The sequence below is a fragment of the Bubalus bubalis genome, chromosome 17 (assembly GCF_019923935.1).
Source record: "Bubalus bubalis isolate 160015118507 breed Murrah chromosome 17, NDDB_SH_1, whole genome shotgun sequence".
Classification (NCBI taxonomy): Eukaryota; Metazoa; Chordata; class Mammalia; order Artiodactyla; family Bovidae; genus Bubalus; species Bubalus bubalis.
In genome coordinates, this window is record NC_059173.1 from 8814 (window position 1) to 36069 (window position 27256).

General features: G+C 63.1%; 1 protein-coding gene across 5 annotated transcripts; it reads left to right on the top strand.

The window, feature by feature from the left end:
• On the top strand, positions 1 to 26857 carry TXNRD2 (thioredoxin reductase 2; the record flags this gene model as incomplete). Of its 5 annotated transcripts, XM_025267134.3 has the most annotated exon segments (17): positions 1 to 65; positions 3398 to 3454; positions 3574 to 3715; positions 4081 to 4155; positions 4783 to 4861; positions 5258 to 5320; positions 6199 to 6269; positions 13405 to 13424; positions 14029 to 14120; positions 15257 to 15431; positions 21709 to 21845; positions 22899 to 22994; positions 23212 to 23304; positions 24505 to 24576; positions 24890 to 24987; positions 25660 to 25840; positions 26695 to 26857. In XM_025267134.3, coding segments are annotated over 16 exon segments (1459 nt in total), but the record flags the coding sequence as incomplete, so codon positions are not given.
• Positions 26858 to 27256: the final 399 nt, after the last annotated feature.

Here is a 27256-nt window from a genome sequence, read left to right on the forward strand (position 1 = left end):
CCGGCAATGCTACGACCTCCTGGTGATCGGCGGCGGATCCGGCGGCCTGGCCTGCGCCAAGGAAGGTGCGTGTCCTGCGTCCCGCATGCGGCCGGCGTGGCAGGGCCTCCGGGAAGGCAGTGGAGCTCTGGGGACTGGGGGTGCGCCCCGCACGCGTGCTCTCTGCCGCGGGCCTGGTCCCCCTCCCCAGGCAGCCAGTGACCCACTTTCTCTTGCTGTAGATCACCTTGCATTTTATGAAATTTTGTCTCAATGGACTCGTGCTGCGAGTATCCTTACTTTCCCGCCTCTCCCACGGGCCCCGTCATGTGGAGATCATCCGTGTTGCTGCGTGTATCCAAGTCTTGCCTTCTCATGCGGCTGCGTGGACTTTGCGTCCATCTCACCTGTGGTTGGTCCGTTCGCCCGTGGACTGGGTTGTTTCCTGTTTTGGGCTGTTGGAAACGTTTGTGTGTGCGTGTGTCTCTGTGTGGATGCGTGTTGTGAGTCTGCTGGAGAGTCGCCTGGAAGTAGAACAGCGGGGCCATACGGTGTGCCTCCCGTTCAGGTGCTCTTTGTCTCTTTCAGCGGGGTTTTGCCGTTCGATGAACAGCTCTTTGACGTCTTATGTCAGCTTTATCCCTGATTATTTCATGGTTTTCAGACTGCTTTGTTGAGACGTAAGTCACACACCGTGTAGATCACACGTGTAAACTGCCTGATGCGGTGGATTTTGCATTCGCAGAGTTGTGCGACCGTCACCCCCGAGTTTATCTTCTATTGTTTCTTGTTTGTGCTGGTGTCCATTGTCCGGGCTTTTCCTGGTTGCAGGAGCGGGGCTGCTCTTTGCTGGGGGGCTTCTCAGTGCGGTTGCTTCTTTGCTTGTGCAGCGCAGGCTCTAGGGCGCGCGTGGATTCTTCCCCACTGGGAGAGGCTCACCAGAAGGGGGACCGTGACGCAGAGACGTAAGTACCCCGACCCAGAGGCGACGACTTCGCCCCGCGCCTGCGTGTTGCCCCACAGGGGACCGTAGGGCTCTGCCCTGTCTGCGCCTGCATCCGTTCTGATGAGAAACCTGCCATTTGTATCTTCGTTCCTCTGTTGCGTCTTTCTCCTCTGCTTGCTTTTAGGGTTTTCTCTTTCCGTTACTTTTGAGCAGTTTAACGATAGCATGCCAATTCAGGTGCGTGCTGAATCCTCTTCCTGCCGGAGTTCATCGAGATCTGTGGGTCTGTGGGTCAGGGTTCCCTGTCCTCTGGGCCTAATGCCTGAGGTGGAGCTGATGTCATGGCAATAGGAATAAAGTGCCCATAAATGTGATGGGCTTGGATCATCCCGACACCACCCCTGACACCATCCATGGCAAAGTTGTCTTCCACAGAACCGGCCCCTGGTGCCAAAAAGGATGGGGAGACCGCTGGGTCATAGTTTTCACTGATCCATGACGCTGTCCAACTGTCAGTCGCTCTTTCACGGGGGCGACGCTAGTCCACGTGCGTCCGCTGATCCGGCTCCTCTCCGAGCTCGCCCAGCTCTCTGCATTGTGGATAGTTTCCATACCTGTTTGCAGGCTCCCTAATGAAAGAGTCTGCGGCGTCTGCTCCACCGTGAACCCCACGTGGGGCAGGTTTTAAATGTGTTTTTATTGGAGCACGGTTGCTTTACAATGTTGAGTTCGTTTCCTCTGCGTCAGCCACATGCATACACGGCTCCCCCCAGTTTTTATCGGAGCACGGTTGCTTTACAACGTCGCGTTCGTCTCCTCTGCGTCAGCCGCACGCATACATGGCTCCCCCCATTTTGGATTTCCTGCTGCTGGGTGCAGTTTCATCGCTACACTCTGACGTGGGCACTTTTTTTCTGTCTTTCACATGGCTTCTTAGCTCTGCGCACACGTGGGGTACAGTTGTAACGCCTGCTTTGCTTTCTTTTCCGCTGATCCTGACGTCCCTGTCAATTCTGGTCAGCTTCATGGACTGGTTGCATTTTTCTGCTCCTTTGTGTGCCTGGTAATTTTTGTTAGAGCGCCAGACACTTTGGACTCTACCCTGATGGCTTCACTTGGTAAAGAATCTGCCTGCAATGCAGGAGACCTGGGTTTGATCCCTGGGTGGGGAAGATCCCCTGGAGGAGGGCGTGGCAACCCGCTCCAGTCTTCTTGCGTGGAGAATCCCACGGACAGAGGAGCTTGGTGAGCTACAGTCCATGGGATCACAAAGGGTCGGACACGACGGAGTGACTTACACTCGTTCATTTTCGTTTGCTGGGTCCTGGGTCTTTTTTGTACTCCTAGAAATGTGTCAGAGCATGTCCTGGGATGTAGGTAGGGACAGCCTGGTCTTTTCTAAATTTCTGCGTGAGGACTGTTAGGCAGGCCTGGTGCGGGGCCCAGTCCAGGCTTGACTACTGGGAGACACGACCTTCCCGAGCCCACCACTGCCCCAGGAGACTGGGCAGCAGTTCCACCCCACCTCCTCTCGGGAACGCCCGGCTCTCCCGGGCTGGGTCCTGGGGAACCCCTGTTTCTGGGGTTCACGTCCGCCCGCTCCTGCCTCCCAGAGATCACGGACCTTTGTTTTCTTCTGTTCAGTTTCTTGAAACCAGTATTTTGCACATTGTGTCAGGATGTTTGGTTGTTTTGAGCAGGAGAGTAACTCTGGTCCCCGTTGCCCCGTCCTGGTCAGGCCCAGAAGCTGGGTGTGGTTGTGTCTGAGGAGTCCCCTCGGCCGCAGCCTTTAAATCCAGTGCCGGGGTCCCGTCGGTTATCGCTGAATGAAGTGGTTTTGTTGATGAAGACTTGTATACTCGCTTCTGATCGTGGTAGCCATGAGTCGAGCGTATTTTGTGGTGTCAGACGCTCATGCCCTCGGGGCTCAGGTCCAGGGCCTGGGGCTGGCCACTGCTGTGCCCCAGCAGGGCCAGTGGGAAGCCCACAGTGGTCCCTGGGCTCAGAATGCGGGGCTCGCAGCTTGGGGATCTGCAGACAGCGGAGGCAGGGGATTGGGGGGCAGGGCGTGGGGCGGAGGGGGCTCCAGGCGGGGGTGCAGTGTGGGGTCCGGTCCTGCTCCCCATCTCGGGGCCTGGCTGACCTGCCATTTGACTCCCGAGCTTCGCTTTCCTGAGAAGAGGCAGCAATGCCCAGCTGTGTACTGTGTGTAGGTGGATGGGAACCCCCCATGGTGTCCGGGAAAGCGGAGAGTGAGAGGGGCCAGGGGCCTGTCTGTGGTATCCCAGGTCTGGCCTGCCCTGGAGCAGGGTGGCGGGGTGGGCTGGGCAGCGCTGCTCTGGTGGGCGGTCAGGGAGAGTCCGGGTGCCTGTCCATGGGCAGCGTGGCTGAGGGCAGAGGCCTCCTGGGCCCCCTGAGTCCCCCGGGTGGACTGGTCCCCAGCGTGCTCACTTGCCTGTTCCTCGTCCTTAGCCGCCCAGCTGGGGAAGAAGGTGGCCGTGCTGGACTACGTGGAACCTTCCCCCCGAGGTAGGCCAGTCCTGGGGGTGGGGGCGGGCATCAGTCCTGAGGGGCTGAGCCCAGCCCGCTGGCTGGCAGAGTTGGGGTCAGCAGGGTGACGGCTCACCCGAGCTCCCCCCACCCCCCAGGCACCAGGTGGGGCCTTGGCGGTACCTGCGTGAATGTCGGCTGCATCCCCAAGAAGCTGATGCACCAGGCGGCGCTGCTGGGGGGCATGATCCGCGACGCCCCCCACTATGGCTGGGGCGTGGCCCAGGCCCCGCACGACTGGTGAGGGGCGATGGGGGGACCAGGGTCCCTGCAGCCCCCAGGCAGCCCCTTAACCCCCACGTGTGGGCCAGGCTTCTGGTTGTCTCCCAGGGTGGGTGGCAGAGGCTGCCTGCCCCCTGGGTGGGGTCTGGGCCCTGCTGCGCCCATGGCGCCCGGGACCCACCTCAGGGTGCCAGGCCCAGCAGGTGGTGGGGGTCTGCTCAAGGCCCCCCAGTCAGGAGCCCCTCGCCTGGCCCGGGGACGGCCTCCACCCCCACCACCTTGAGAAGCGCGTGGCCCCGGGTGCGCCTGTGGAGGGCCCTTCGCCGCCCGTCCTGCCGGGACCCGCCCTGAACCGTGCGGCCGGGCGCTGCGTGTGTCACCAGGGCGACGCTGGCGGACGCCGTTCAGAACCACGTGAAGTCCCTGAACTGGGGCCACCGCGTCCAGCTGCAGGACAGGTACCGCTGCTGCGCCGGGCCCTGGGCGGTCGTGGGTGTTGAGGACTCCCCAGGCTGGGGAGGTGGGGAGAACTGCGCAGAAAGCCCGGTCGTCAGGACTCCCTCTGCTCCAGCGGCGGACTCCATGCTCCCACCACGGGGCCCGGGTTCAATCCCTGGTCGGGGAACCTAGACCCTGCAAACGGCAGCTGAGACTCGGCACAGCCAAATAAATAAGTAAATATTTAGAAAGTAAAGACACAGCACCATTTGGAAGTTTTTTTTTTAAAAAAAAGAAAGCCAGTTTCTGGGCACCAGGTGCCCCTCACCCCTCCTGGGGCCTGGCCTCACAGTCCCCTGCCTGCTGGCCCCCTTCCTTGGCAGCAGGACGTCAGTGGGTTTTGGGGGGACAGTACTGGGTGCATGTGAGAGCCTCCTCTTCCTGGTGGAGCGTGTCCAGGTGACAGGACTGAGCTCAGCAGAGGCCCGGCCGCCTCTGTCCCCACACACCGGAGCTGCACTGGGCCTTGGGACGTCCCTGCATGGCGGCTGTGGTCCCTGTGTCTGGGGAGACGGCAGCCGTGCCCCCTGTCCCTGAGCCATGGGTGCCCTGAGGTCACGTTTGAGCATCCTGTTTTTATTTTGCAGGAAAGTCAAGTATTTTAATGTCAAGGCCAGCTTTGTCGACACGCACACAGTTTGCGGTGTCTCCAAAGGTGGGGAGGAGGTGAGCACCTGCCTCCAGGGCTCCCAGGGGCTGGTCTGTGGCCAGGGTGGGAAGACCCTGGGTTCACGCAGCCTCTGCGCGGTCCCCAGCGATCGGTGCCGCTGGGATTGACAGGACATCCCTCCGGGGCCCAGGCTGGTCCAATCCTCTGTGACAGAGGAAGCGACCACGCGAGGCTGCCCGCGGCTCAGGCGGCCCACCCCAGCATGGCCTTGTGGGATTCTGGAGACCTTCTCCCCGGGGACGCTGTGTAAACTGGGAAGCTCTCCTGCTGGTGCTCAGACCCGTCTCGGGGCTGCCGCGGGGCTGGCGCCACAGGGCAGCGGCTGCGACCGGGGCACAGGGGAGCCTGCGCGAGGTGCCTGGGTGACCGCGGCTTCCTCGGTTTCTTCCCAGACTCTGCTTTCGGCCGAGCACATTGTCATCGCCACCGGAGGTCGGCCGCGGTACCCCACGCACGTGAGTGTCCCCGGAGCCCTCGCCCCAACCCCTGCGGTCCGCCCAGCGAGAGCTGCCTCCAGGGCAGGGGACCTGGCGGCTGTGACTGGTGGCTCTGGACAGGCCTCCGAAGGAGGGCAGGGCACTTGTCCGAGTGACCACACAGGCAGGGCCCAGCAGTGACCATCAGTGACCCCCACCCGCAGCTGGGCCCACTAAGGCTGCATTCAAAGTCCCTGACGGCTGTGGTCGGCTCCCAGGACTTGGCGATCAGCTCGGCTGCCTGGCTGCCCACATGCGGACTGGCCCGCTCTCACCCCACTGCCCCCTAAAGGGCTTTGGGGGTTGATGTGGGAGCCACGGGTCCTGGGGAGGCCACTCGTTGGCTGCTCGCCCCGCTGCCGGCCAAGTCTGCCTGTGTTCTGGTCCCTGTGTTACCCAGACCTTTCGGTCTCCCTTGAGCAAACCTACGAAACTTTATTTTTTTTGCCAATTGGAACTGTAAACAGTTTGGAATCCGTTTCCTCTCTCCAGCACTTCTGACTCCCAAGGGCCACGGGGAGGGCACACGTCCCACGTGCCCCACCTGCTGGGGCATGGGGTGACCTGCACAGCCCCCAGGCGCAGGGCCCACCGCACTCTCCCTCAGGGACTGCCCAGCCTTCAGCCCAGAGCCCTGGGGACAGGCCCACCTGGCCTCGCCCCTCCCGCCCCCAGCCCTGGGTCTGATCCGGGGGTCCTGGAGAGCTGGAGGAAGAGGCTGCAGCCCCCCGGCCCCCGGCCCAGAGCCGCTCCTGGGGAGGTGCAGCCGCTCATGGGTGGTGTCTGCGAGCCGGCGTCCTCTCTGGGCACCCTAGGGGCCAGAGATGCCACCTCACATCAACCCTTCTCCTGGACAGATCGAAGGTGCCTTGGAATATGGGATCACGAGCGATGACCTCTTCTGGCTGAAGGAATCCCCTGGGAAAACGTAAGGCCTGAGGGGTGTCTGGGGCCCACTGCCCTGTGCACAGGGCGGCTGGGTAGCCTGTGTCCCTTCCCACCAAGGGAAGGCGGAAAGCCGGGCCGCACCGTGCATTCGGGGCTGCTCCTGCCCAGGGCCGTGTCACAGGGCGTGGCTGTTGTCCGCAGGCCTGGCATTCATCAGGGTTCCCGCGGGCCGCTGGGGGGAGCCTGGCCCCTCTCCAGCCCTGAAAGATGTCCCGCTTTCACCTGCCCCACTAGTGTCCTGGGCGCCCCTGAGGTCGGCAGGGCCCAGGGGCCCAGCTCACTCCCAGCCTGGGGTCCAGCTCTGGGCACTGCTGCCGGGCGTCTCAGGGACCTGTGTTTGCAGGGACCAGACAGGCCACCAGAGGGCGGCAGAGGCTCGCTGTCACAGGGCCGGGCTGGGGAGGCCTGCTGCCCGAGGCCTGCACGTGCAGGCTCTGCGTGTGGGTGTGTGCCTGTGTGCGAGCATGTGTTTGAGCGTGTGTGTGCGCGCCTGGTGTGAGCGTGTGTGTGCACACATGTGCGCCTATGTGTGAGCATGTGTGTGTGCCTGTGTGTGAGAGTGTGTGTGCGTGCCTGTGTGTGAGCGTGTGTGGGTATGTCTGGTGTGTGTTGCACGCCTTGTGTGAGCATGTGTGTGCCTGTGTGTGAGCGTGTGTGGGTGTGCCTGTGTGTGAGCGTGTGTGCATGCCTGGTGTGTGTGTGCACACGTGTGTGTGCCTGTGTGTGAGCGTGTGTGTGCGCGCCTGGTGTGTGTGTGTGCCTGTTGTGAGCGTGTGTGTGTGCACCTGGTGTGTGCCTGTGTGTGAGCATGTGTGTGCGCCTGTGTGATCGTGTATGTGTGTGCCTGTGTGTGAGCGTGTGGGTGTGTGCCTGTGTGCGAGCATGTGTGTGAGCGTGTGTGTGCACACGTGTATGTGCCTGTGTGCAAGCATGTGTGTGTGTGCGCCTGGTGTGAGCGTGTGTGTGCACACATGTGTGCCTGTGTGTGAGCATGTGTGTGTGCCTGTGTGTGTGCTCCTGTGTGTGAGCATGTGTGAGCACGTGTGTGTGCCTGTGTGTGTGCGTGCGCGCGCCTGGTGTGAGCCTGTGTGCTCCTGTGTGTGAGCCTGTGTGTGCACATGTGTGCATGCCTGTGTGTGAGCGTGTGTGCTCCTGTGTGTGAACGTGTGTGTGCACACGTGTGCGCCTGTGTGCGCCTATGTGTGTGCACATGTGTGTGTGCACACGCCTGTGTATGAGCGTGTGTGCATGCCTGTGTGTGAGCGTATGTGGGTGCGCCTGGTGTGAGTGTGTGCACGCCTGTGTGTGTGTGCCTGTGTGTGAGTGCCTGTGTGTGTGCGCGCACATGTGTGTGTGCCTGTGTGTGAGCCTGTGTGCCTGTGTGTGAACACATGAGCGTGTGTGCGTGCCGGGCCGTGCGCTCTGCACGTCCTCACTGTCCTGGCCTCACGAGGCGCCCTTTCAGGCCCAGGTGCAGCCCTTCGCGAGGGGCTCCTAAGAGCCCCCAGCCCCCTTTCTCTTCCCTGGTCGGACTGGCTGCAGAGAAGCCCCGTGTGCGGGTCCTGACCATCCCTGGCTTCTTCCGCGCCGTGTGCACGGCCGGGGCTGTGTCCAGTTGAGAACTGCAGTCCCAGGTGGGCGCTGTCTCGTGGGCCGAAGGGACCGGGCCTCCTCTGCCAGGTGGGGCCCCTCGGCCGCTCCCGTCTACAGCCCGGGTCGCGCTGCCGCCTCCTCCACAGGCTCCAGCTGTGCCGGGCGCTTCCGCCTGAAGTAGGATATAATTTTCTGTCACGTTTACCACATTATCTGTTTACTCCGTAGTATCTGGGCTAATTCTCTTATCTCTAACTAGTAGGTTAAATGTGGTGTGGTTTCTTTTGCATTTGCTGTTATGTCATCTTTGGTGTCGGACACGACTGAAGCGACTTAGCAGCAGCACTAGCTGTTTAAAACGAGTGTGGGTGTCTAAGTGTGGGTTTTGAATGTGTGGCTGTGAGTGTGAATGTGTGTGGCTCTGTGTGTGTGTCAGTGACACTGTGGATCTGTGTAAGCATGTGTGTCAGTGAATGTGTCTGTCTGTGAGCCTGTGTGTCTATGAGCATGAGCGTGTGTCTGAGTGTGCCTGTGAGAGTATATCTGAGCATGTTGTATGAGTGTGAGCATGTGTGTCTGTGAAGTGTGCAAGTGTGAGCATGTCTGTGAGCATGTGTGTGTGAACATGTGTGTGTGAGCGTGTGTGTCTGTGAGCTGTGTCTATGTAAGACTGTGTGTCTGTGAGCATGTGTGACTGAACATGTATATCAGTGAGCGTGTGTATCTCTGTGTGTGTGGCTGTGAGCATGTGTGTCTCTGAGCATGTGTGTCAGTGAGCATCTGTGTGAGTTTGTGTATCTGTGTGTGTGGCTGTGAGCAGGGCTGCCGTGTGTGTCTGTAAGTGGCTGTGAGCGTGTGGGGCCCTGAGCATGTGTGTCTGTGTGTGGCTCTGAGCGTGTGTGTCTGAGTGGCTGTGAGCCTGTGTGGCTGTGAGCAGGGCTGCCGTGTGTGTCTGTGTGTGGCTCTGAGCGTGTGTGTCTGTGAGTGGCTGTGAGTGTGTGGCCCTGAGCGTGTGTGGCTCTAAGCAGGGCTGCCCTGCCCTGGCACTGCCCTCTGCTTTCCTCTTTCTTATGTGCCCACAGCTTTGCTGTCAGAGCTGAAATCTCATGTTGTTTACAATTGCAGATTTTTTCGGCTTGTCGTGTCTTTTAACTCCAGTAACGTACCAGTGTTTTGGGTTTTTTAAGTGTGGCTTAGGCTCTTTTACGCTTAATTGCTGTTAGATTTATTGCATGTTCAGGAGAGCCTCCCCCCCAGCAAGATGGTTTTTGACAAAAGCCCTGGATTTCCTGTGGGTCCCAGGGCCTTGGTGGGCGTCTGCAGCTTGCCTGCGTGAGGACGGGGCCCCAGGCACCCACCACAAGCGCCTGCGGTCGGCCTGGAAGCCCCTCCGAGGGGGCACCACCCTGCTCTGGCCCTGTTCCGGGTCCCGTCTGGCAGGCTTTGGACCTGCGTCGTTTTCTTGGGCGTGGGTTTCTGGGGGTGACGCAGGTCCGCGGAGGGCCGTGGAGACTGTGGCTGGTGGCCTTCACGGCGCAGCCGCCTGGATGCTGGCTCATGGCGTGGGGCCTGTGTCCTGGCCGAGGCCACCACTGTGGCTCGGTCGCGTCTGCCCAGCGCCAGCGCTCTCTGAATCTTGGTCTTTCGTTGACTCCGTTCCCGTGTGTTCGTTTTCTTTCGTTTGTTATTCCCACTTTGCCTTCTGAATGCCGAGTCCAGCCACCAAGAGGGGCCGCCGTCTGGTGCCCTCACTGCCTGCGGCTCGCCGGGGCCTGGGCACGGAAAGGTCCGGGTGCAGGGCCCCGCATGGCGCCCTGCTGACCACGTGCTGGGCCCGGGGCGTGCGCGGCCAGGGAAGACAGCCCCAGATATCGGGGTCAGCAAAGTGTTTATTTTCTTCAGGAAAAAAAAAACCAAACCATTTAGAAGACTTTTTTTTTTTTAGCTCTTTCGTTTAGAAGGAATCTAGGTATGTTATTGTTTAAGGAAAAAAAGTGTTTGCAATGTATCAGTCACCCATTCCGTTCTGAGCATGATTTATGTGAGGAAATGGTTTTTTTTTAAAAAATTAAGCTGGAGATACATCCCCGAACGATGCTTCTGTGAAACGCAGCTTTTGTGCCGAGCTGTGAATGCAAGTTGTAACAGTGTGATACGGAGGCACTGTTTACTCGTTACATTCCTGCGCGCAGTCAAAATAAGCCGGAGGGCCGACAGTAGCATTTCTGTATTTTATCAGCTCTGGCCGGGCTGGGGGCCTCCACTCACACTCTGAGGGGCTGTTTCTACCAGATTTATTTGCCTTATAAATATTCCTGGTGTTTATTTTAACTCGCCTTTAAAATGGAGCTGAAATGAATATGGGCCCGAGGGCTGCCCCCGCCCTGGAGGCCTCGCGAAGCCAGGCGGGCTGTGTCCCGGGGCCCATCCAGGGGGCCAGCCGGCCAGCAGGGTGCCCAGCATGCCCAGCCTCGCCTCAGCCTGCAGCTGCGGGGCCTCCGCTGGTCAGCTCCTCCCTGTGTGGACCGCCCTCAGGGTCACCTTCATGAGACGGGGTGGCCAGCAGCCTCCACGGGTGACCCACCTGCTTTGCCCCAGGGGTCTGGGAGCCCTCTGGACAGCCCATGTCCAGCTGCTCCCGGGGCCCCTGCCTGCAGGGCCTCAGCGTTGCCTGCGCTGGCGGGGTGGCCGTGGGCCCTCGCGCTGTGTGGGTGCCCCCCGCCCCCCCCGGGTGCGGACTGGGGCCTTCAGACCCGAGAGGCAGGTGGAGAGCTCCTTAAACCGGGGCTTCACACCTGGGGAAGCTTTGTTGCTGCTTCCTCCGCCTCCAGATGTGAGGCAGCGGCCAGCCCGTGATCAGGGTAAGCCTGCAGCAGCTACACCTCGGCGTGCTGTGTTGGCAGCGCCCAGGGGTACACGGGGGCTGCCCGAACACACACGCAGCCGCGGGACCCCGGGGCACAGGCCTTGGAGGCCCGCCCCGCCCCCAGGGCCTGCCGCGGGCACCTGCCAGGCACCAGCCTTGGCCTCACCCGGGACAGGGTGTCCTCAGGGGCCAGCAAAGCCCACCCGCAGCTCAGACCCGCCGGCCCCCAGCGCTGGAGTCCAGCCCTGGTTTGGGTGTTTTCTCATCGAGTCCTCCTGAAGGGAGTTCTCTGGTTAAGACCTTGGATCCTGCCTTTTTCAGATAATTGTTGTTTGATAATGAATTGCTTATTTGATGAACTGGGGGCCAGGGGTGGAGTGAAAACCAACCCCGTTGAGGAGACCAAGGTGACCATGGGCGCCAGCACACGCCCTCCCCCTGGGAGGTTTCTCCCGCCCACACTTGGTCAAGGACGTGCTCTCCTGATGCACCCACTTTTGGTGGCTTGGAGCCAGCAGCCTGGGAGCGGGGCCCCGTGACCTTGAGGTGGGAGTGGGACACCCAGGGCTTGGGGGGACCCTCACGCACGCCCACTCCCCACCTGCCTGTGCAGGGCTCGGGAGCATGCTCAGGAGCTGCGGAAACAAAACGCCTTTGCCAAAATCAGACCACGTTGCTGCTCTGCCTGGAGCTGGGCTGTGGGCTTCAGGCTGCAGACCCCCCACCAGAGTCTGCTCTGTGGAGACAGGAAGACTTGGACGGCCCGACCGCGCAGTGGGTGGTCAGTAGGCTCCCCGGGCCTGCATGGCTCAGCCGCGCAGGCCGTGGGCGCCCTGGCAGGGCACAGGGCAACACCACGAGGTCTGCACGCACGCCCTTCACTGGTTCTTGCGTCGGGGCAGGATATTCAAGACAGCCCAAGCCTTGCAGTTTCTGTCTTGAAGGAAGGCTTGTCCCTTCGCCGTTCACGTCCAGACGGAGGGAGAGCAGGCCATCTTGTGTTGTGTGTACCCACGTGTGGACATGTGCGCGTGCCTGCGTGTGTGCCCTGTGTGCGTGTGCCCCATGTGCTCCTGCCTGTGTGTGCGTGCCTGTGTGTGCCCCGTGTGTGTGTGCCCACGTGTGGACATGTGCGCGTGCCTGCGTGTGTGCCCTGTGTGCGTGTGCCCCATGTGCTCCTGCCTGTGTGTGCGTGCCTGTGTGTGCCCCGTGTGTGTGTGCCCCGTGTGCACGTGCCTGCGTGTGCTCTGTGTGCACGTGCCTGTGTGTGTGCCCCGTGTGTGTGCCCCGTGTGTGCATGTTCCGTGTGTGTCTCCATGTGTGCCCCGTGTGCGTGTGCCTGTGTGTGCCCCATGTGTGTGCCCTGCGTGTGTCTCCATGTATGTTCCGTGTGCATGTGCCTGTGTGTGCGCGTGCCTGCGTGTGCCCCATGTGTGTGCGCCCTGTGTGCGTGCCTCCATGTGTGCTCCATGTGCGTGTGCCTGTGTGTGCCCCAAGTGTGTGCACCCTGTGTGCGTGCCTCCATGTGTGCTCTGTGTGCGTGTGCCTGTGTGTGCCCCGTGTGTGTGTGCCCCGTGTGTGTCTCCATGTGTGCTCCGTGTGCACATGCCTGCGTGTGCCCTGTGTGTGTGTGCCTGCGTGTGCCCCATGTGTGTGTGCCCCGTGTGTGTCTCCATGTGTGCTCCGTGTGCGTGTGCCTGCATGTGCCTGCATGTATGCCCTGTGTACATGTGCATATGTGTGCCCCGTGTGTGCATGCCTGCATACATGCCCCATGTGCGTGTGCCTGTGTGTGTGCTTCACATGCCAAGCTCTCCCCACTCACCCACATAGACGCCCCCGGCCCCGACCCGTCCCGAGGAAGCTGAGTGCCAACAGCTCCCCACAGGGCGCCAGCGGCAGTCCTCCTGGGATGAGTGTCTGTTTGAAATGGAATTATATCATTAGTACCTGCCGGGATCAAGCTGACATCTGCTGATCCTCCCCCGCGTCACCTCTTCTCGTTCAAAGGCTGAGGGTGATCTGACAAGCCCACCCACACACTGCCTGGGCGGGGAGTCTGCGCTCAGGTTCAGTTCGGTGCACGTGTGCAAGCATGTGTGTGCACGTGTGCTCAGGTGTGTGTACGTGTGTTTACGTATGCTCAGATGTGTATGCACACAGGGTGTGTAACGGGAGGTCTGCTGGGTCCCGTGGCCGCTCTCTGCTGGCCGTGCTGACTCTCCCAGCCTCTGCATGCGGGGACTTGGGGCAGGTAGGCCTTGGCCCTCCGCCCGGCCTCCGTGGCCCCGGAGCGTTACTGCCCACGTCCGCACCTCCCTGGTTGTCTGCAGCCTGGCGTCAGGGTCCAGTGGGAGTCAAGGAGAAGCTTGCAACGCCTGGGCTTGGTCCACGTCGGTCCTGCCTGTGGGCCCGTCCCTGGACACGCTGGTCTGTCACCAGCCGCCCCTCCCTCGCCACCAGGCAGTTCCCCGATCCAGCAGCTGGCTGTCACTGTGGCAGGAGCCCTGGGGGGGCTGTCATCCTTCGGGGTGGCCTGTCGGACAGTACGCAGCAGCTGCCGGGCGCCCGCACGAGGCCCGGCCCTCGGAGACCTGGGGGCAGCTCACGGCCTGTGACCATGTGACCCATGTATCTCTGTCTGTCCCTCCAACAGGTTGGTTGTTGGGGCCAGCTGTATCCTTTGCTGCATGCAGGCGATGGACAGACGGACGGCGCTGCCCACCGTCCCGAGAGTGGACGCTCGGGTCCGGCCCCCGCCCTCGCCCCTCCCGTGGGGGCTGCCCCCTGCGACCTATAAAGGCCCACTCTGTCCTCTGTGCTCAGGGGACACTCTGAGGTTGACCTCTGAGTCTGGGGCTTCCGGGAGGCTCTTCCTGAGCCGCTCACTGGCCAGGCAGCTGGACACAGCCTTGAGGCAGGTGGTCCTCCCTGGAGACCAGCCCCCTCTGGCCAGTTCCTTCAGATGGAACAGTAAGACAGGGGGCCCGGAGGGGTGACGGCAGGGGAGACAGAGGTGTGAGGCCCGGGCGCTGGCTCCCGACCATCCCCATGTGGCCCGGGTGAGCCTCCAGGTGCGTGGAAGGCGCCCGTGCATGGAGCCCCCACCTGGCCCTCGACGTATGTCTAAGATGGCACCAGGGGGGTGGTCTCTGCAGCCGGGTCGGAGCCTCCTCTGGGCTGGTGGGGACGGGTGGGGTGTGGGCTTCTGGCGGGGCATGGGGGTCTTGCTGCCCGGCCCCAACGTCAGCATCGTTAGTACTCCTTAGCTGCCTGGCAGACGTAGCCCTGGAGTGCGCGGGCCTCCTCACCGGGCTCGGCTTGGACACCACTGTCATGATACGCAGCGTGCCCCTCCGGGCCTTCGACCAGGTAACGCCAGGCCGGCGCCCCCACCCGTGTCCCTGCTGTCGTGAGGGGGCTTTCCCACCCCCCTACCTGGGCGGGGACAGGTGTGGACTGGCACCGAGGTCTCAGTCTTTAGAAACCGGCCCTCAAGTCGAGTGAGGAGACCGTTGGCGACATAGACACATATTGGCGGGTGGCAGCAAGGGTCAGCTCACAGCGGACACAGCGGCCAGCCCCAAACTGGGAGGGCAGCGGCCGGCAAGCGTGGGCAGCCGTGCCATCCCAGCTCCCTTGCTGAGCCTCTGGGGCCCGAGGGGTGTGTCTCTCCAGGGCCAGCGTGGTGGGGAGAGAGGCCCTGCGTGACCGTCGTGGGTGACGGCAGCCTGGCCACCATACACAGGACGGACAGGACGCCAAGCCGAGCCAGGCCCTGCGGCCGCATGGCCTCCCCGTCCACCACGCAGGCGGCCCCACAGCCTCCCAGCCTGGGGCGCGGGCACCCTTGCTGACAATGGACGTGCCCACGTGATGAGCACATGTACTTTCTTTTTAAGCCAAAATCCCTTGGAAGAGATGTCACTTTAAAGCCCACGTCTGGGTTATCGCTGTCAGAACACCAAGTGTCTGCGCAGCAGGACGGTGGGTGGGCTCCGGGGCGATGCACCCGCCGAGGTCCTGTCACCCCCTGGACAGATGCCCGAGTGCCCGCCTCTGGCACACACGTCCGGGGACGGCCTCGAGCCTCGGGCTGGATGCAGGCAGAGAGGGCCTGAGAGACAGAGGCCCGCAGGAATGAGAAGGGGGGCAGAGGTGCCCACATCTGCTCACAGCTACCTGGCCGCCGCGCCTGGCAGAACCTGGCAGACAGAGCCCAGGGCGGGTCTCAGCCCCTTCAGGGAAGACTCAGTTCATTAATGTCTAAGAAGTGTCCAGAGGTCACACATACCCCAGGCCAGGGGCCTGGGCCCGCAGACTTGGGGGGGCAGGGGGTGCCAGAATCTCTGCCGGGTTAGTCCTCAGCTCCGCAGAGAGCAGGGTCCCCAGAGCGGGGCGTGAGGCCTGCCCCCACCCCCGGACGTCCGGCTCAGGCAGGTCGTCTCTGCGGGCCCCCCTCCCCCCAGCGCCGGGCCCTCACCCCGCACCCTTTCCACCCTCTGCAGCAAATGGCTTCGCTGGTCACCGAGCACATGGCTGGCCAAGGCACCCGGATCCTGCGGGGCTGCGCCCCCGAGAGGGTAGAGAAGCTCCCAGGCCAGCAGCTCCGCGTCACCTGGGTGGACCTCACCTCGGACCGGAAGGACGTGGGCACCTTTGACACGGTGCTCTGGGCCATAGGTGAGGACGTGCATGCCCCGGGGCCCAGGTGCCCCCTTCCCTGCTGTCGGGTGTCTGGACCCCTCCCTGTCCCTCCCCGCGCCCCCCGGGCGGCAATGCAGAGAGCTCATGGGTGACCGTGTGGGACACACTCCCAGGTTTGGGCCCCCTGCACCCGGCTGACCCTGCGGAGGGCGTTGGGGCCCCTGCAGGGCCCAGGACGGCCAGCCTAGAGGGGAGAGGCCCTGAGGGCACAGCTTGGAGCCCAGAGCCGTGGCAGGCGGGCCTGCCCCAGGGGTTCCCTGCACAGAGGGTGCTGGGCCCACCTGCCGGGACACCCTCCTGCCTTGGGGCCTGTGGCCTGCGTGTTTGGAACCCGTTCTCGCGACCCGTCTGTGTGCACGTTACACCTAGAGGCAATCAGGGTCTCCCCTCCGTGTCTCCAGCCCGCGGGCCTCTCACCCCCTTCCCCCGGGCCTGGCTTCTGAGTCTCTGTGCCCATCAGACCCCACATCCGGCTCCACAGCTCTCGACATGTCCACTGAGCCCTCAGAGGGCCTGCCTCCCACGCTTTTCCACCCCAGCTGCCCAGGTCCCCACGTGCCCTGAGGTGGGGCTGGGGTGGGGTGTACTTCTGAGAAGCCTACTGCTTCCGAAATGCTCAGAACGGGTGGAAATCCGAAAACGAGATAAAGCCCAGAGCGGTCAGCGCCTGGCTGTTGAAGCTTGATGGGAGCAGGTTTTAGGAATGACGCAAAGATCTGAGACGCCCCGGAGCGAACTCTTGGCCAAGATTCGCTAAATTACCAGAGGAAATGTTCTTGATCGAATCGAGAGAGTAGACCTAAAGGGGGTTTGTTTGATGAACGCTGTGAAGGGCCGTCTGAGTGTTCAGACCCGGAGAGGTAAACTGATGGCTGTCGTTTGCAGCTTGGTTCTAAAGGCCGAGGGGGCTGCACCCGCCTCCTGCCTGGCCCCTCGCCTGCACCCCACCCCTCCCCCCGGGCCCTCGGGGTCCTCGCTGCATCCAGACGGCCCTGGTGGGCTACAGGGTGAGGCCCTGGGAGCCCTCCCCCACCAGGAGTCCGTTTTGTTTTCTGTATTTTCAAAACTGGCATCCCCCAGACGGTCTGCTGGTGTGATTGATGCCGGGGGTGGGGGCTTTTCACAGTCCTTGGCCTCTGACCTTGCTTCCCGAGGCGGCGCTGCGGTTCCCGGCACGCCTCCCAGCCGCGGGCAAGTGCTGGCGGGGCACGGCTCGCAGCGGGTTTTGTAAACATCCAGGAGCCACGTCCCGTTTCAGCAACCGGAACGTTCTCTGCCCTTTACCTGGAGAGCCTGGAACCGGGCATTACTTCTGCGTGCGATAAAGGGTGGTCCCAGGGGTCCGAACACCACGGCCGGCCGGGAGCTGGCAGACCCTGGGTCCGCCCGGGCGCCCACCGGACCCGATGTGTCACAGATGAGAAGGGCGGGCTTCGGCTCGTGCCCGTGGACACCCGCGGACACCAGAGTGGGCTGGCCTGCAGCCTGCCAGCCTCTTCCGCGGCGCAGCCTTGATCCCCACAAGGTGGATTAAGCACATTAGCAGCTAAAGCAGTTAATTGCTGTGCAGGGGGCCGGCTCATTGTTTGTCTGTGAATCACCCGCTCACACCAGGTGTCTTAGATAACAGGCCGGGAGCTGGGGAGGAGGATTTCCTGTCTGCAGATGCGCCGATTACTGTGATGAGTGAAGACAGTCAGCCCGCCCCGCAGGCTCCGGCCGCCACAGTTAACCACTTGTGGCCTGGATCCCGGCTGGGGAGGCGGTGCGTGGAGTGGGACTGGCGAGCCCAGTGGACACCTCTGAGCAGGGACCCTTGGCTTCGCTGTGACTTCTTCTTGTTTTTAAAAACAGCCTGAGCACCTTGGCCTCGGGAAAACCCGGAGCCAAAACAGTCCCCAGCGCCCTCCCCCCTGCCCCCCATAATCAGCGGCCTCCAGGCATGGCTCAGTGTCCAGGCTGGAGGAAGGCTCAGGCCAGAGGAGCCCCACCCACAGGTGGTGAAGCAGCGGGGCGCCATGGGCAGTCAGCCCCCGAAGCCGGCGCTTTTTCTTCAGGCTTTTTCTTTGCAGCGGGCTCTTGCCATTCACCTGTGTCACGTGGGAGCCTCTAGCATCGGGGGAAGCAAGCCTGTGGGTCCCAGCCAACCCCCTCTGGCCGACCCCCATCCTGAAGGCCCCAGCCACTCTGAGCACTGTCCCCACGCTGGTGCGCACGTAGACTGCAGCCCGGGATGAAGGCTGGCCCAAGGAGACCGTGCCGGGCCCGAGGGGCCGAGGTTGGCTGCGGCCGGGGCCCGTCCAAGGCCTCCACCCGGAGGCTGGAGGTCTGAGCAGTGATGCAGCCCGCTGGGGCAGCCACCCGGCCAGCCCCCGGAACCGCATCCTGCTGCGGCTGCAGGACACCCGAGTGGGGCTCTCTTCTCCAGGTGGGGGCCCCACCATAGCCTGACCGGGCCTCCAGCCTGGGCCCCTGCCCAGCCTCCAGCGCCGCGCCCAGGACTGACCGTGTGGCCTCCCCGGTTTGTCCAACCACAGCCCGCGCTCACCTGTCATGCCCCTGCCGGCCCTGAAGTCCACCCTTGTCGCGGGATGCCCTGCGCACCAGCACGTGGGCTCCATGGAGGCGGGAGGTTGCAGGGAGGCCCGTCTTCCTGTGACGGGGCACGTCTGCTCCTCTGCGTCCCCGGGTGCGCGGAGCAGGTCACGACAGCCAGCAGGTGGTTCCCTCAGTGCCACCAGAGGAGGCTGGCCTGGCCCAGCCCACCAAGAGCTCTGTCCTGGGTGGTCATCCAAGCTGCGAGGGTCATGAGGTCCCCCTGAGGGACTCTGGCCAGCAGGCGAGGGGCAGCCCCAAGGCAGGGGGGCTGGGGTCTCAGTGCGCTCATTTGTTGCAACCGCGGTAGCAAGTCACGCATGTTCCAAGGAAGACGCTCACGGGATCATATAAATGGACAAAAAAGGCCGGATCAGTCATTCTCAGGAGGAAGCCCAGCTCGCTGACATGTGGCCAAAGGACACTGCGTTTTACTACTCATTGAAGAAGCGCACGTTGAACCTTCACAGCTCCCCACCCTGACAAGGAGCAGAGTGCAGAGCAAGGGGGCCGCCTGTCTGGAAGGGCCTCCCCCAGGGACCAGCTGCCAACCCCACGCCGGGGTGAGGAGCGGGCGGCCTGCGGGCTGGATGGGGCGGCGTGTGAGCCGTCACTGGGGAGGACTGCCTGCCCTTGGGGAGGCCATGGAGGATGGCATGACCACTGCCATTCAAGCCCAGCCTGGTCCAAGCGGGCGTCCGAGCAGCCGGCCGCTGGGCCCCCCGCCCCACCCGTTCTCCGTCTCCATCTGCCTCTGGGGCTCCAGGCCTGTTTGACGGGGAGCGTGACCCCCGGCTCGGAGAACACGGGGCAGTGCGGCGGAGGCCGGGGCCCGTCCACCCTCTGTGACCCCTGTCCAGGGCCTCCCTTCCTCCACTGTCGGTCCTGGAAGCGCGCCACCCGGCATTGTCCAGCGCTATTCTCTGTACCCGTGGCCTGGCTTACACATTCCACATACTTTCCCACTTACGTAGGCAGCACGTCCTATAAAATCCTGGTTTCAAAATGGACCACGGGGGCCAACATGGCCGCCATCTCCTGCTTCTGCCTTCAAGTTTATCTCTGTTTCTTCGGGGACCTGAGATGTGGTTTGTTAGTCTCTGCAAGGTGTGCAGTTACCATGGTTACCACAGGCCCGGGAAGAAGCGCTGTTGACCTCCTGTGACCAGCCGGGCGGGGTGCAGGGGTGAGCTGGGGGCAGCGTGGCCGTGTCGGAGTGCCTGGCCCGGGTGTGGCCCGCTTTGCCTGTGGCTCATCAGCCCGGCCCAGTGTACTGGGAAGCTCGGCCCAGGACCTGGGGAGGAACCCAGGGGCTGATTGAGGAGCCCCTGCCTGCAGCACTGATACCCCCCATCCCACCCGTGGGGCCCACTTCTTCCTTGCTGGAGCACGGCCCAACCCATTCCCAGGTGCCCGCTGGGCCCCCAGGCCCTGGGCAGGATGTTGGCAGGTGGCACATCACACTCTGCAGGCTCATGGGCCTCCATCAGAGCTGGAGCGCCAGCATCGGTGTGGTCAGAGGCGGGGCCCTCCTGTCCTAGTGGGCCCGTGTCTGGTCTGCTGGAGAAGGGCGCCAGCCCTCAGCCCCTGATCCCTGGGGCCAAGCCGGAGTCATCGCTGAGAAGGAGGTTTAGCTGAGCCTGTGTTTTGACTTCCCGCGGGGACAGCAGCTGGAGACTTAAGGCTCCCCTCCCTGGCTCCACCAGCCCCTGCCGACCCCGGGGGCCTGAGCCGTGGGAGCTGTGGGATCTGTGCCTTTGAAGCCGAGCCTCCCGCCTCCGGATCCCCCGCCCAGTCCCGGGAAGACGGGGTGCCCACTGCCCCCCCACCGCCACCCCCGCTCAAAGAGGCCTTGTCGTCTGAACGAGGCCCCAGGCTGTGAGCACACCGGCTGGCAGTGCTGGGGTGTCTGCCCAGCAGTGCCCCTCCAGGCCTCTCTCCAAGGGTGGAGTCCACAAGCTGATGGCCCCCCAGGACGGGTGGCTGTGCCTGCCAGCCCTGGACGCCTCAAGCTGGGGCTGCCGGCAGCGGGGGTCTGTCCTGGACCCTGGGCAGGACGCGGTTGAGCGCACCATCTGCCTCCTCTGGATCGGCTCACCCTCCTCGGGCATCGGGGACGGACGTCCTTGCCAGGGGCTGGGGACATGAGGCACCGCCTATCCTGCACATGCAGCTTTGTGGCAGGTGGGGTGACCTGGCAGGTAGAGGGCAGGGACTCCAGGAGTGTTGGGGGGACGCCCCGGACCAGGGAGGCCACCTCAGGGCCCCTGAGACGCCCTGACCCACCAAGGGGTGCACGCAGGGATGGGCTGGAGTTTCCGAGTTGCCCTCAGGCTTATGCCTCGAAGGCTGCGTGGCCCCATCGGGCTGTGTGTGCAGCCAGGCTGGCCCTTTTCCCGCGCCGCTCCGCCATGTGACCTGGGGCCTGGCGCTTCTCCCGCGCTGCTCCGCCATGTGACCTGGGGCCTGGCCCTTCTCCCGCGCCGCTCCGCCACGTGACCTGGGGGGCCTGGCCCTTGACGCGCAGCCGTCAGTGGGGAGGGCTTAGGGATCCGGTCGGGGGCTGGGGGCACATCGCGCTTGGCTGCTGCTTCTACACGATTCTGTTGTCAGAGCCAGGCACCTTCGAAAGAAATCACAGCTCTCCCGCACAAAGTCAGCGTTATGGGGCTTGAACGTCCTCTTTGAGTGACACGTCATCTCACTTGCTGCGACGTGACCTGCAGAGGTACAGTTCCAGGGTGGCCCCCCAGGTCTCCCCAGCGAGTTATCTGTTACCACAGGCACCTTTGTGGACTTCCCTGGTGGTCCAGTGGTTGAGAATCCACCTGCCGATGCAGGGGACACAGGTTCGATCCCTGGTCAAGGAACTAAATTCCATGTGCCACAACCAAGATGCTGCGTACCGTAACTAAATATCCCACGTGCTGCAAAGACAATCTGGCGCAGCCAAATAAGTAAATATTTTTGAAAATAAAAAGTAAAAAATTAAAACAAAAAACCAATAAGCCCTTTTGGTGGTTCACCGGTTATAGGGGTTTTTTTCCACGTTTATTTTTTGAATATGTATGACTATTAACTGTGTATAATTTAAAAAACCAAAGTTGTATCATAGGCTGTGTTTAGGGTTTCTTATTCCAGACTCTGCACATACGCCCCACTTCCTCCTGTTCTTGCACTGTCCTTTCATTTTCTGTGCGGATGTGTGTGTGCGTGCATAGACATGTATGTGTGCATGTACTCACACATGCGTGTGTACATAAAAAGTGAGTGTACACATTGCATGTGTGTATGTGCAAACTGTATGGGTGTAGTGCGTGTACGTGCACATGTGCACGCACATGCACACATGTACCTGTGCAGCATGTGCATGCACGTGCATGTGAGCACCTGTGCAGCGTGTTTGCACGTGTGTGCACATGTACGTGCGGGTGTGTGCACGTACATGTGTGTATGCGTACATGCATGTGCATGCAGGTGCATGCGCACACACGCGCACACACGTGTGTGTATGCATACATGTCTGAGGCCCGTGGCACTGTCAGTGCTTGGCGTCTCACCAATTCTAAGTGGACTTTCTGCAAAGCGCTTTAAATAAACCCGGAATCTTGATCAGAACCTCTCATGGAAACCTTCCACCTTGCTCTGTGTCCTTCAGGCCGAGTTCCAGAAACCGCAAGTCTGAATTTGGAAAAGGCTGGTGTGCATACGAACCCCGTCACTGGGAAGATCCTCGTTGATGCCCAGGAAACCACCTCCGTCCCCCACATCTATGCCATCGGCGATGTGGCAGAGGTACGGCCGGCGCTCCCTGCTCCTTGTCCCTCTGACCCTGGCCACCCTGTCAGCCCAGTGCTGTGGACGAAGCTTCATGCATGCTCGCTGCCCCGGGGCCTGGCTGCTTAGGCAGTGCTGTGTGTTAATTAAAACACGCGTGTGTGCCCAGTCGCTAAGTCGTGTTGGACTCTGTGACCCCATGGACTGCAGCCCGCCAGGCTCCTCTGTCCATTGGATTCCCCAGGCAAGAGTACTGGAGGGGTTGCCATTTTCTCCTCCAGGAGATCTTCCTGACCCAGGGACTGAACCTGTGTCTCCTACATCTCCTGCATTGGCAGGCAGGTTCTTTACCACTGAGACACCTGGGAAGACCATTGATTAAAAGTCATGACTAAAAGTCACTCAGCAGTCAGAGGCATTCACCCCCAGGGTCCAGCAAGGGCACCGTGGCTCAGGAAGACGTGTGTGCTGTGTGGGCCACGTGTGTGTCAGTCAGGCGGGTGGGGTGCTTTCTCGCTGCCGATCCCTGTCATTTCCAGAACGTCAGTCGCAGGTGTTTCCCGCTGCTGTGGGTGATCAGCCCCCAGTCCCAGGCTAGCGCGTGAGGGGACACGGGGCTGTGGTAGCCCTGCCCCAGGGCAGGGGCCTCCACGGAACGCGGTCCCATCCGGGCTGTCCTGGGCTTGGTGTGCCAGACCAGCTGTGTGTCGGGGCCCACGGGTGCTCCTTGGGCCTGTCTTAGCCCGAACCCCAGTCAGTGGGATCTAGTGAATGGCGGCGGGTCTCACATGGGCTTTGCTGTGGGAACGCTCTCCAAGGGCACTGGCATGAAGCAGGGTCCCGAGAGAAGCCCCTGTGGATGTGGGAGGTGCCACTGGTCTGGCCAGCGTGGCTGGTGTGGCCAGGCTTGTTAGCAGCCCACCCCCTCTTCCAGGGAGACTGGCAGCTCTCCAGGGTGGGACAGAGGGGAGCACGCAAGAGCAACAGAGGCAACCCGCATCTGGGGGGTCTCGGGAAGGCGGCACCCCCACCATGGGCCGTGCTGGAGTAACCTGTGCTCCCTGCTTCCAGGGGCGGCCGGAGCTGACGCCCACGGCCATCATGGCCGGGCGGCTCCTGGCCCAGCGGCTGAGCGGCCAGACCTCAGACCTGATGGACTACGGCAGCGTGAGTGCCTTTGCTCGCCACAGCCATGCCCAGCCTGCGCAAGGCTGCAGCTCCTTCTGGGGGCATGTGCGTGTGAGCGTGTGTGTGTGTGCAAGCGTGTGCGTGTGTGAGCATGTGTGTGTGTGCAAGCATGCATGCATGACCGGACACTCGCTGTCCCTGGGGGGTCTTCGCCCTGGGCCCCCAGGAGCCTGCCTGATGCAGGTCTGCCCTCCAGGTCCCCACGACCGTCTTCACCCCGCTGGAATATGGCTGCGTGGGGCTGTCAGAGGAGGCAGCCGTGGCTTGCCACGGAGAAGAATACGTGGAGGTGAGTCCAGGCCTGGGGGGGCAGCATGCAGGCCCCTGTGGCCCCCACCCTAGTGACGGCCACCCCCACAGACGCCAGAGGGCAAGCAGGAATATTGGAGCCTTGCTTCCCGGGGCCTGAGGCGCAGCAGGGCGGCATGGGGCCCCGCACAACAGGTGTGACAGGTTGGGGGTGTCGGCAGGCATGGCAGGGACCAGGGGGCCTTGGAGCAGCGGCCCCCTCAGTGGGGTATGTGTCTCCCTCCATCTGGAAAGTCTCCTCCTGCCCTCTGCCTGCCTCCCCAGCTGCCCTCCTGCCCACTTCTGGTCCTCACGGGCCTCTGCCAGCCCAGCATAGGCGTCACCCAGAGGGAGGGCTTGGTCACCAGACGGGTGCCTCTGGGGTCTGCTTTGGCTGCAGCTTGGAGGCGGGCCGGGAGACACTGGACCCCACGTGGCCACCAGCGTGGCCAGCTTCCCTCTGGGAGCGAGCCCTGGGCTCCAGGGCCTGCCCCGTCCTCCATCAACTGTGCTTTATTTGCTATTTTTGTTTAATTCATCACAAGGGCCCTGGGACATGTGTCGTGGCATTCCGTGATGTTGTTTTATGTTTCACAATGTTGAATGGCCAAATGCCCTTTGTTTGTTTTCTTTTCAATCCTGTCTTCGTTAGAACAATATTCTCTGAAGCTGCATTAATTAATAATGGCTGTGCAGCACATGTGAGCGCCCTGCTCATTTTTTACGCGGCCGCAGCCCCAACCACCCTGTCGGCCCTTCTCGGGCGCTGAAAGCCTTTGTCCGGCAGTCAGTGGGGGCTGTGCCTGCCCCCCTGCTGGCTGGAGTGAGGGCCCTGGAGAGCACTGGGGGCCCCAGGGAGACAGGACAGGCAGCTGGCCCCCCTCCAGTGCCAGCCTGGGCAGCGTCCGCCTGGGTGGTGCCCAGGCCTGCTCTGTGCCCCGGGCTCTGAGGCAGGTCAGAGGGCAGCCTGCCTTGCTGCCGCAGCTCACCAGGGTTTCGGGCCTGGCCACAGGCTGCGGTGCCCAGGGGCGCAGGCTGCCTCCAGGCCAGCGGGGCCTTGTCCTCGGCCCGCATCGCAGCCTGCAGGCCCAGTGGGTGGTTGCGGCTCCCCCGCCGCACCCACAGCCTGACCAGCTCGAGGAGATCCCGGGGCTTGTTGTGCTGCAGCCACTGACCCGGGAATCCCTGTCTTGGTGCCCAGGTTTACCACGCTTTCTATAAACCACTGGAGTTCACTGTCCCCCAGCGGGATGCATCTCAGTGCTACATAAAGGTGAGCGTCCCTGTGGGCCTGGCCTGGGCACACAGGCCCCCGCCACCCCCGCTGACCATGTGCCTTTCAGGTGGTGTGTCTGCGGGAGCCCCCTGTGGGCCTGGCCTGGGCACGCAGGCCCCGCCACCCCCACTGACCATGTGCCTTTCAGGTGGTGTGTCTGCGGGAGCCCCCTGTGGGCCTGGCCTGGGCACGCAGGCCCCGCCACCCCCGCTGACCATGTGCCTTTCAGGTGGTGTGTCTGCGGGAGCCCCCTGTGGGCCTGGCCTGGGCACGCAGGCCCCGCCACCCCCACTGACCATGTGCCTTTCAGATGGTGTGTCTGCGGGAGCCCCCGCAGCCAGTGCTGGGCCTGCACTTCCTCGGCCCCAACGCAGGCGAAGTTATTCAGGGATTTGCCCTGGGGATCAAGTGAGTCCACGGGAATGTCAGCGATACGCCACTCGCAGGCCACTCGGCTGTCGAGTCTGCTGTGTCAGGCCACTCGTCCGTGGAGTGGTGTTTTCAGACAGCATCCACCCGACGGGCCAGGTCCAGTCACCTGGGGTGTGGCCATGTTCATCTCTGGGACAGGCTTGTGTCCTCGACTGGCCAAGGGGTCCCTGTGGGTCTTCTCTGCTCAGAATGAGTGCCCAGGCGGTCGGGAGCAGCTTGGCATCGCATGTACCGGGAGGGCCGCCTAGCGGGCACACATCCTCTGGGGCCAGACCCGCAGTGGGGTCCCGGGACCCGTGCTGTGGCCGGTCCAGCGGGGCTGGGAGTGAAGGGGCCGGGCAGCTGGTGAGGGCTGTCAGAGGCAGGAGGGCAGAGGGGAGCAGGCTGGACTCACGGAGGGCCATGTGGGCCTGGGGGCAGCAGGGGGCAGTAGGGGGCCAGGCCGGCAGGTGGGAGGTGGAGATGGCAGGTGTTCCTGGTTGCTGGCTGGAGAAGAGGGTGGGGGCCGGGGCTGGAGGGCAGTGAGGAGACTGACTTCCGGGCCCTCCCCCAAGTCCTGCCATTGGTAACTTCTTCTGGGGGGCGGATGGGTGTGCAAACATTGCCTCCCTGCACTAACTCACCCTCCACCCCCGTCCCGGCGTGCAGGTGTGGGGCCTCCTACCAGCAGCTGATGCGGACAGTGGGCATCCACCCCACCTGTGCGGAGGAGGTGGCCAAGCTCCGCATCTCCAAGCGCTCCGGCCTGGACCCCACGGTGACCGGCTGCTGAGGCTAGGCGGCCATCCACAGCCCAGGGCGCTCGGCCCGCTGCTGCCCCCATGGCCAGGTGTGCGTGCGGGGCCGGTCCTGTGTTTGAGGGGGGCTGGGTGCCACCGCCAACTGCTCTCCAGCTGCAGGTGACCTCAGGCAGGTGGGCCCTGCGCCCGGGCCACTGTGGCCAGAGAAATAGCTGAGAAGGGAGGCCGTTGAGGGCCCCACCTCCACTGGACCCTCCAGACCCCGGCCCGACTGCTGCCGAGCAGGGTGTCTGGAGGCCAGGTGTGCCCACGGCCTGTCCCCGGGGGCGGGGTGGGGACACAGGGTGGGGAAGCAGCCCCCCCCCACCCATCCCCCGGCCTGCCCCGCCCAGGGCTGCCAGGTCCCTTCCCTCTGCTCAGAAAGCAGACTCTGAGTCTGGTTCTGTTAGGCTTGGCACAGCCAGCCGGGTGGGCAGCCAGAAGCCCTGGTGTGCCGTTGGTCCTGAGCCTCTTCTTGGAGGAAACCCCTTCTTGCCCCTGGCCTACAGGGTGCCTGTGGTCCGGGCCTTTCTGCCTGTCAGCTGGAGGGCTTCACCCGGCCCTCACCCCCTCCTGGGTTGGGGTCCCCAGGGCCCCGGGGGGCTGTGGACAGAGCCGTGAGCGCACAGAAGATGCCTGCAGGCATCTGATGCGTCAGGCTGAGCCGCGGCCGAGGGTTAGCGCGCCAGGCCCCGGCCTCTCCTAGGCACTCAGACACTGGTTTCCTCACAAAGCCTGTGACGGCCTCTGAGGAGCCTCATCGACTCCGGGCATTTCTAACAACGATGCCCACCTGATGGCGCAGGGCCGCCCTCGCCTGCTGTCTCATCCTACCCCCAGGGGCCCTCCGTGTGGGTGGGTGTGGGGACGCAGGCCGCCCCACACTGACCCTCATCTTGGGCAGGACACTGGACTGACGCCGAGCGCCCGGCAAGGATGGCCCAGGCCGGCACCACGCACCCCGGACCCTGCCAGATGATGAGGACCTGTGCGGAAACCCCCCGCGGGCTGCCCATGTCTGAGCCCCTGGCATCCCCCGGCGCAAATAAAGAGGCTGTCTTCCGGAAGCGTTCCCGGCCTGTGATGTCTCCCACAGGCCCGTCACCTCCCCGGCGTGGGCGCAGGGGTGGCGGCTTGTGGGTGGCGGCAGTGGGCCGCTGGGGTGGGGGAGCGCGGGGTCGGGGGCCCCCAGCAGCCCCGCCACGGGGCACCTCGCTCCGCTCCCAGGAACACGGGCTCTGTGCAGAGCCTCCGCCAGCGGCGTGGCCGGTGACAGGCGGTGGCCGGCGCTGAAGCCCCGTCCCCCGAGCGGCCCGCTCCCCCGGGGCCCCAGCCAGCTTGTCGGCGGGGCTCAGGCTTAATCCCGCGCACGGAGGCCGACGGGGAGCGAGGCCCCCGGCACCTGTCAGTCAGGCGGAGAGACGGCGCTGACAGGCCGGGCGGGGCCCTGCGTTGCGCTGGGGCTT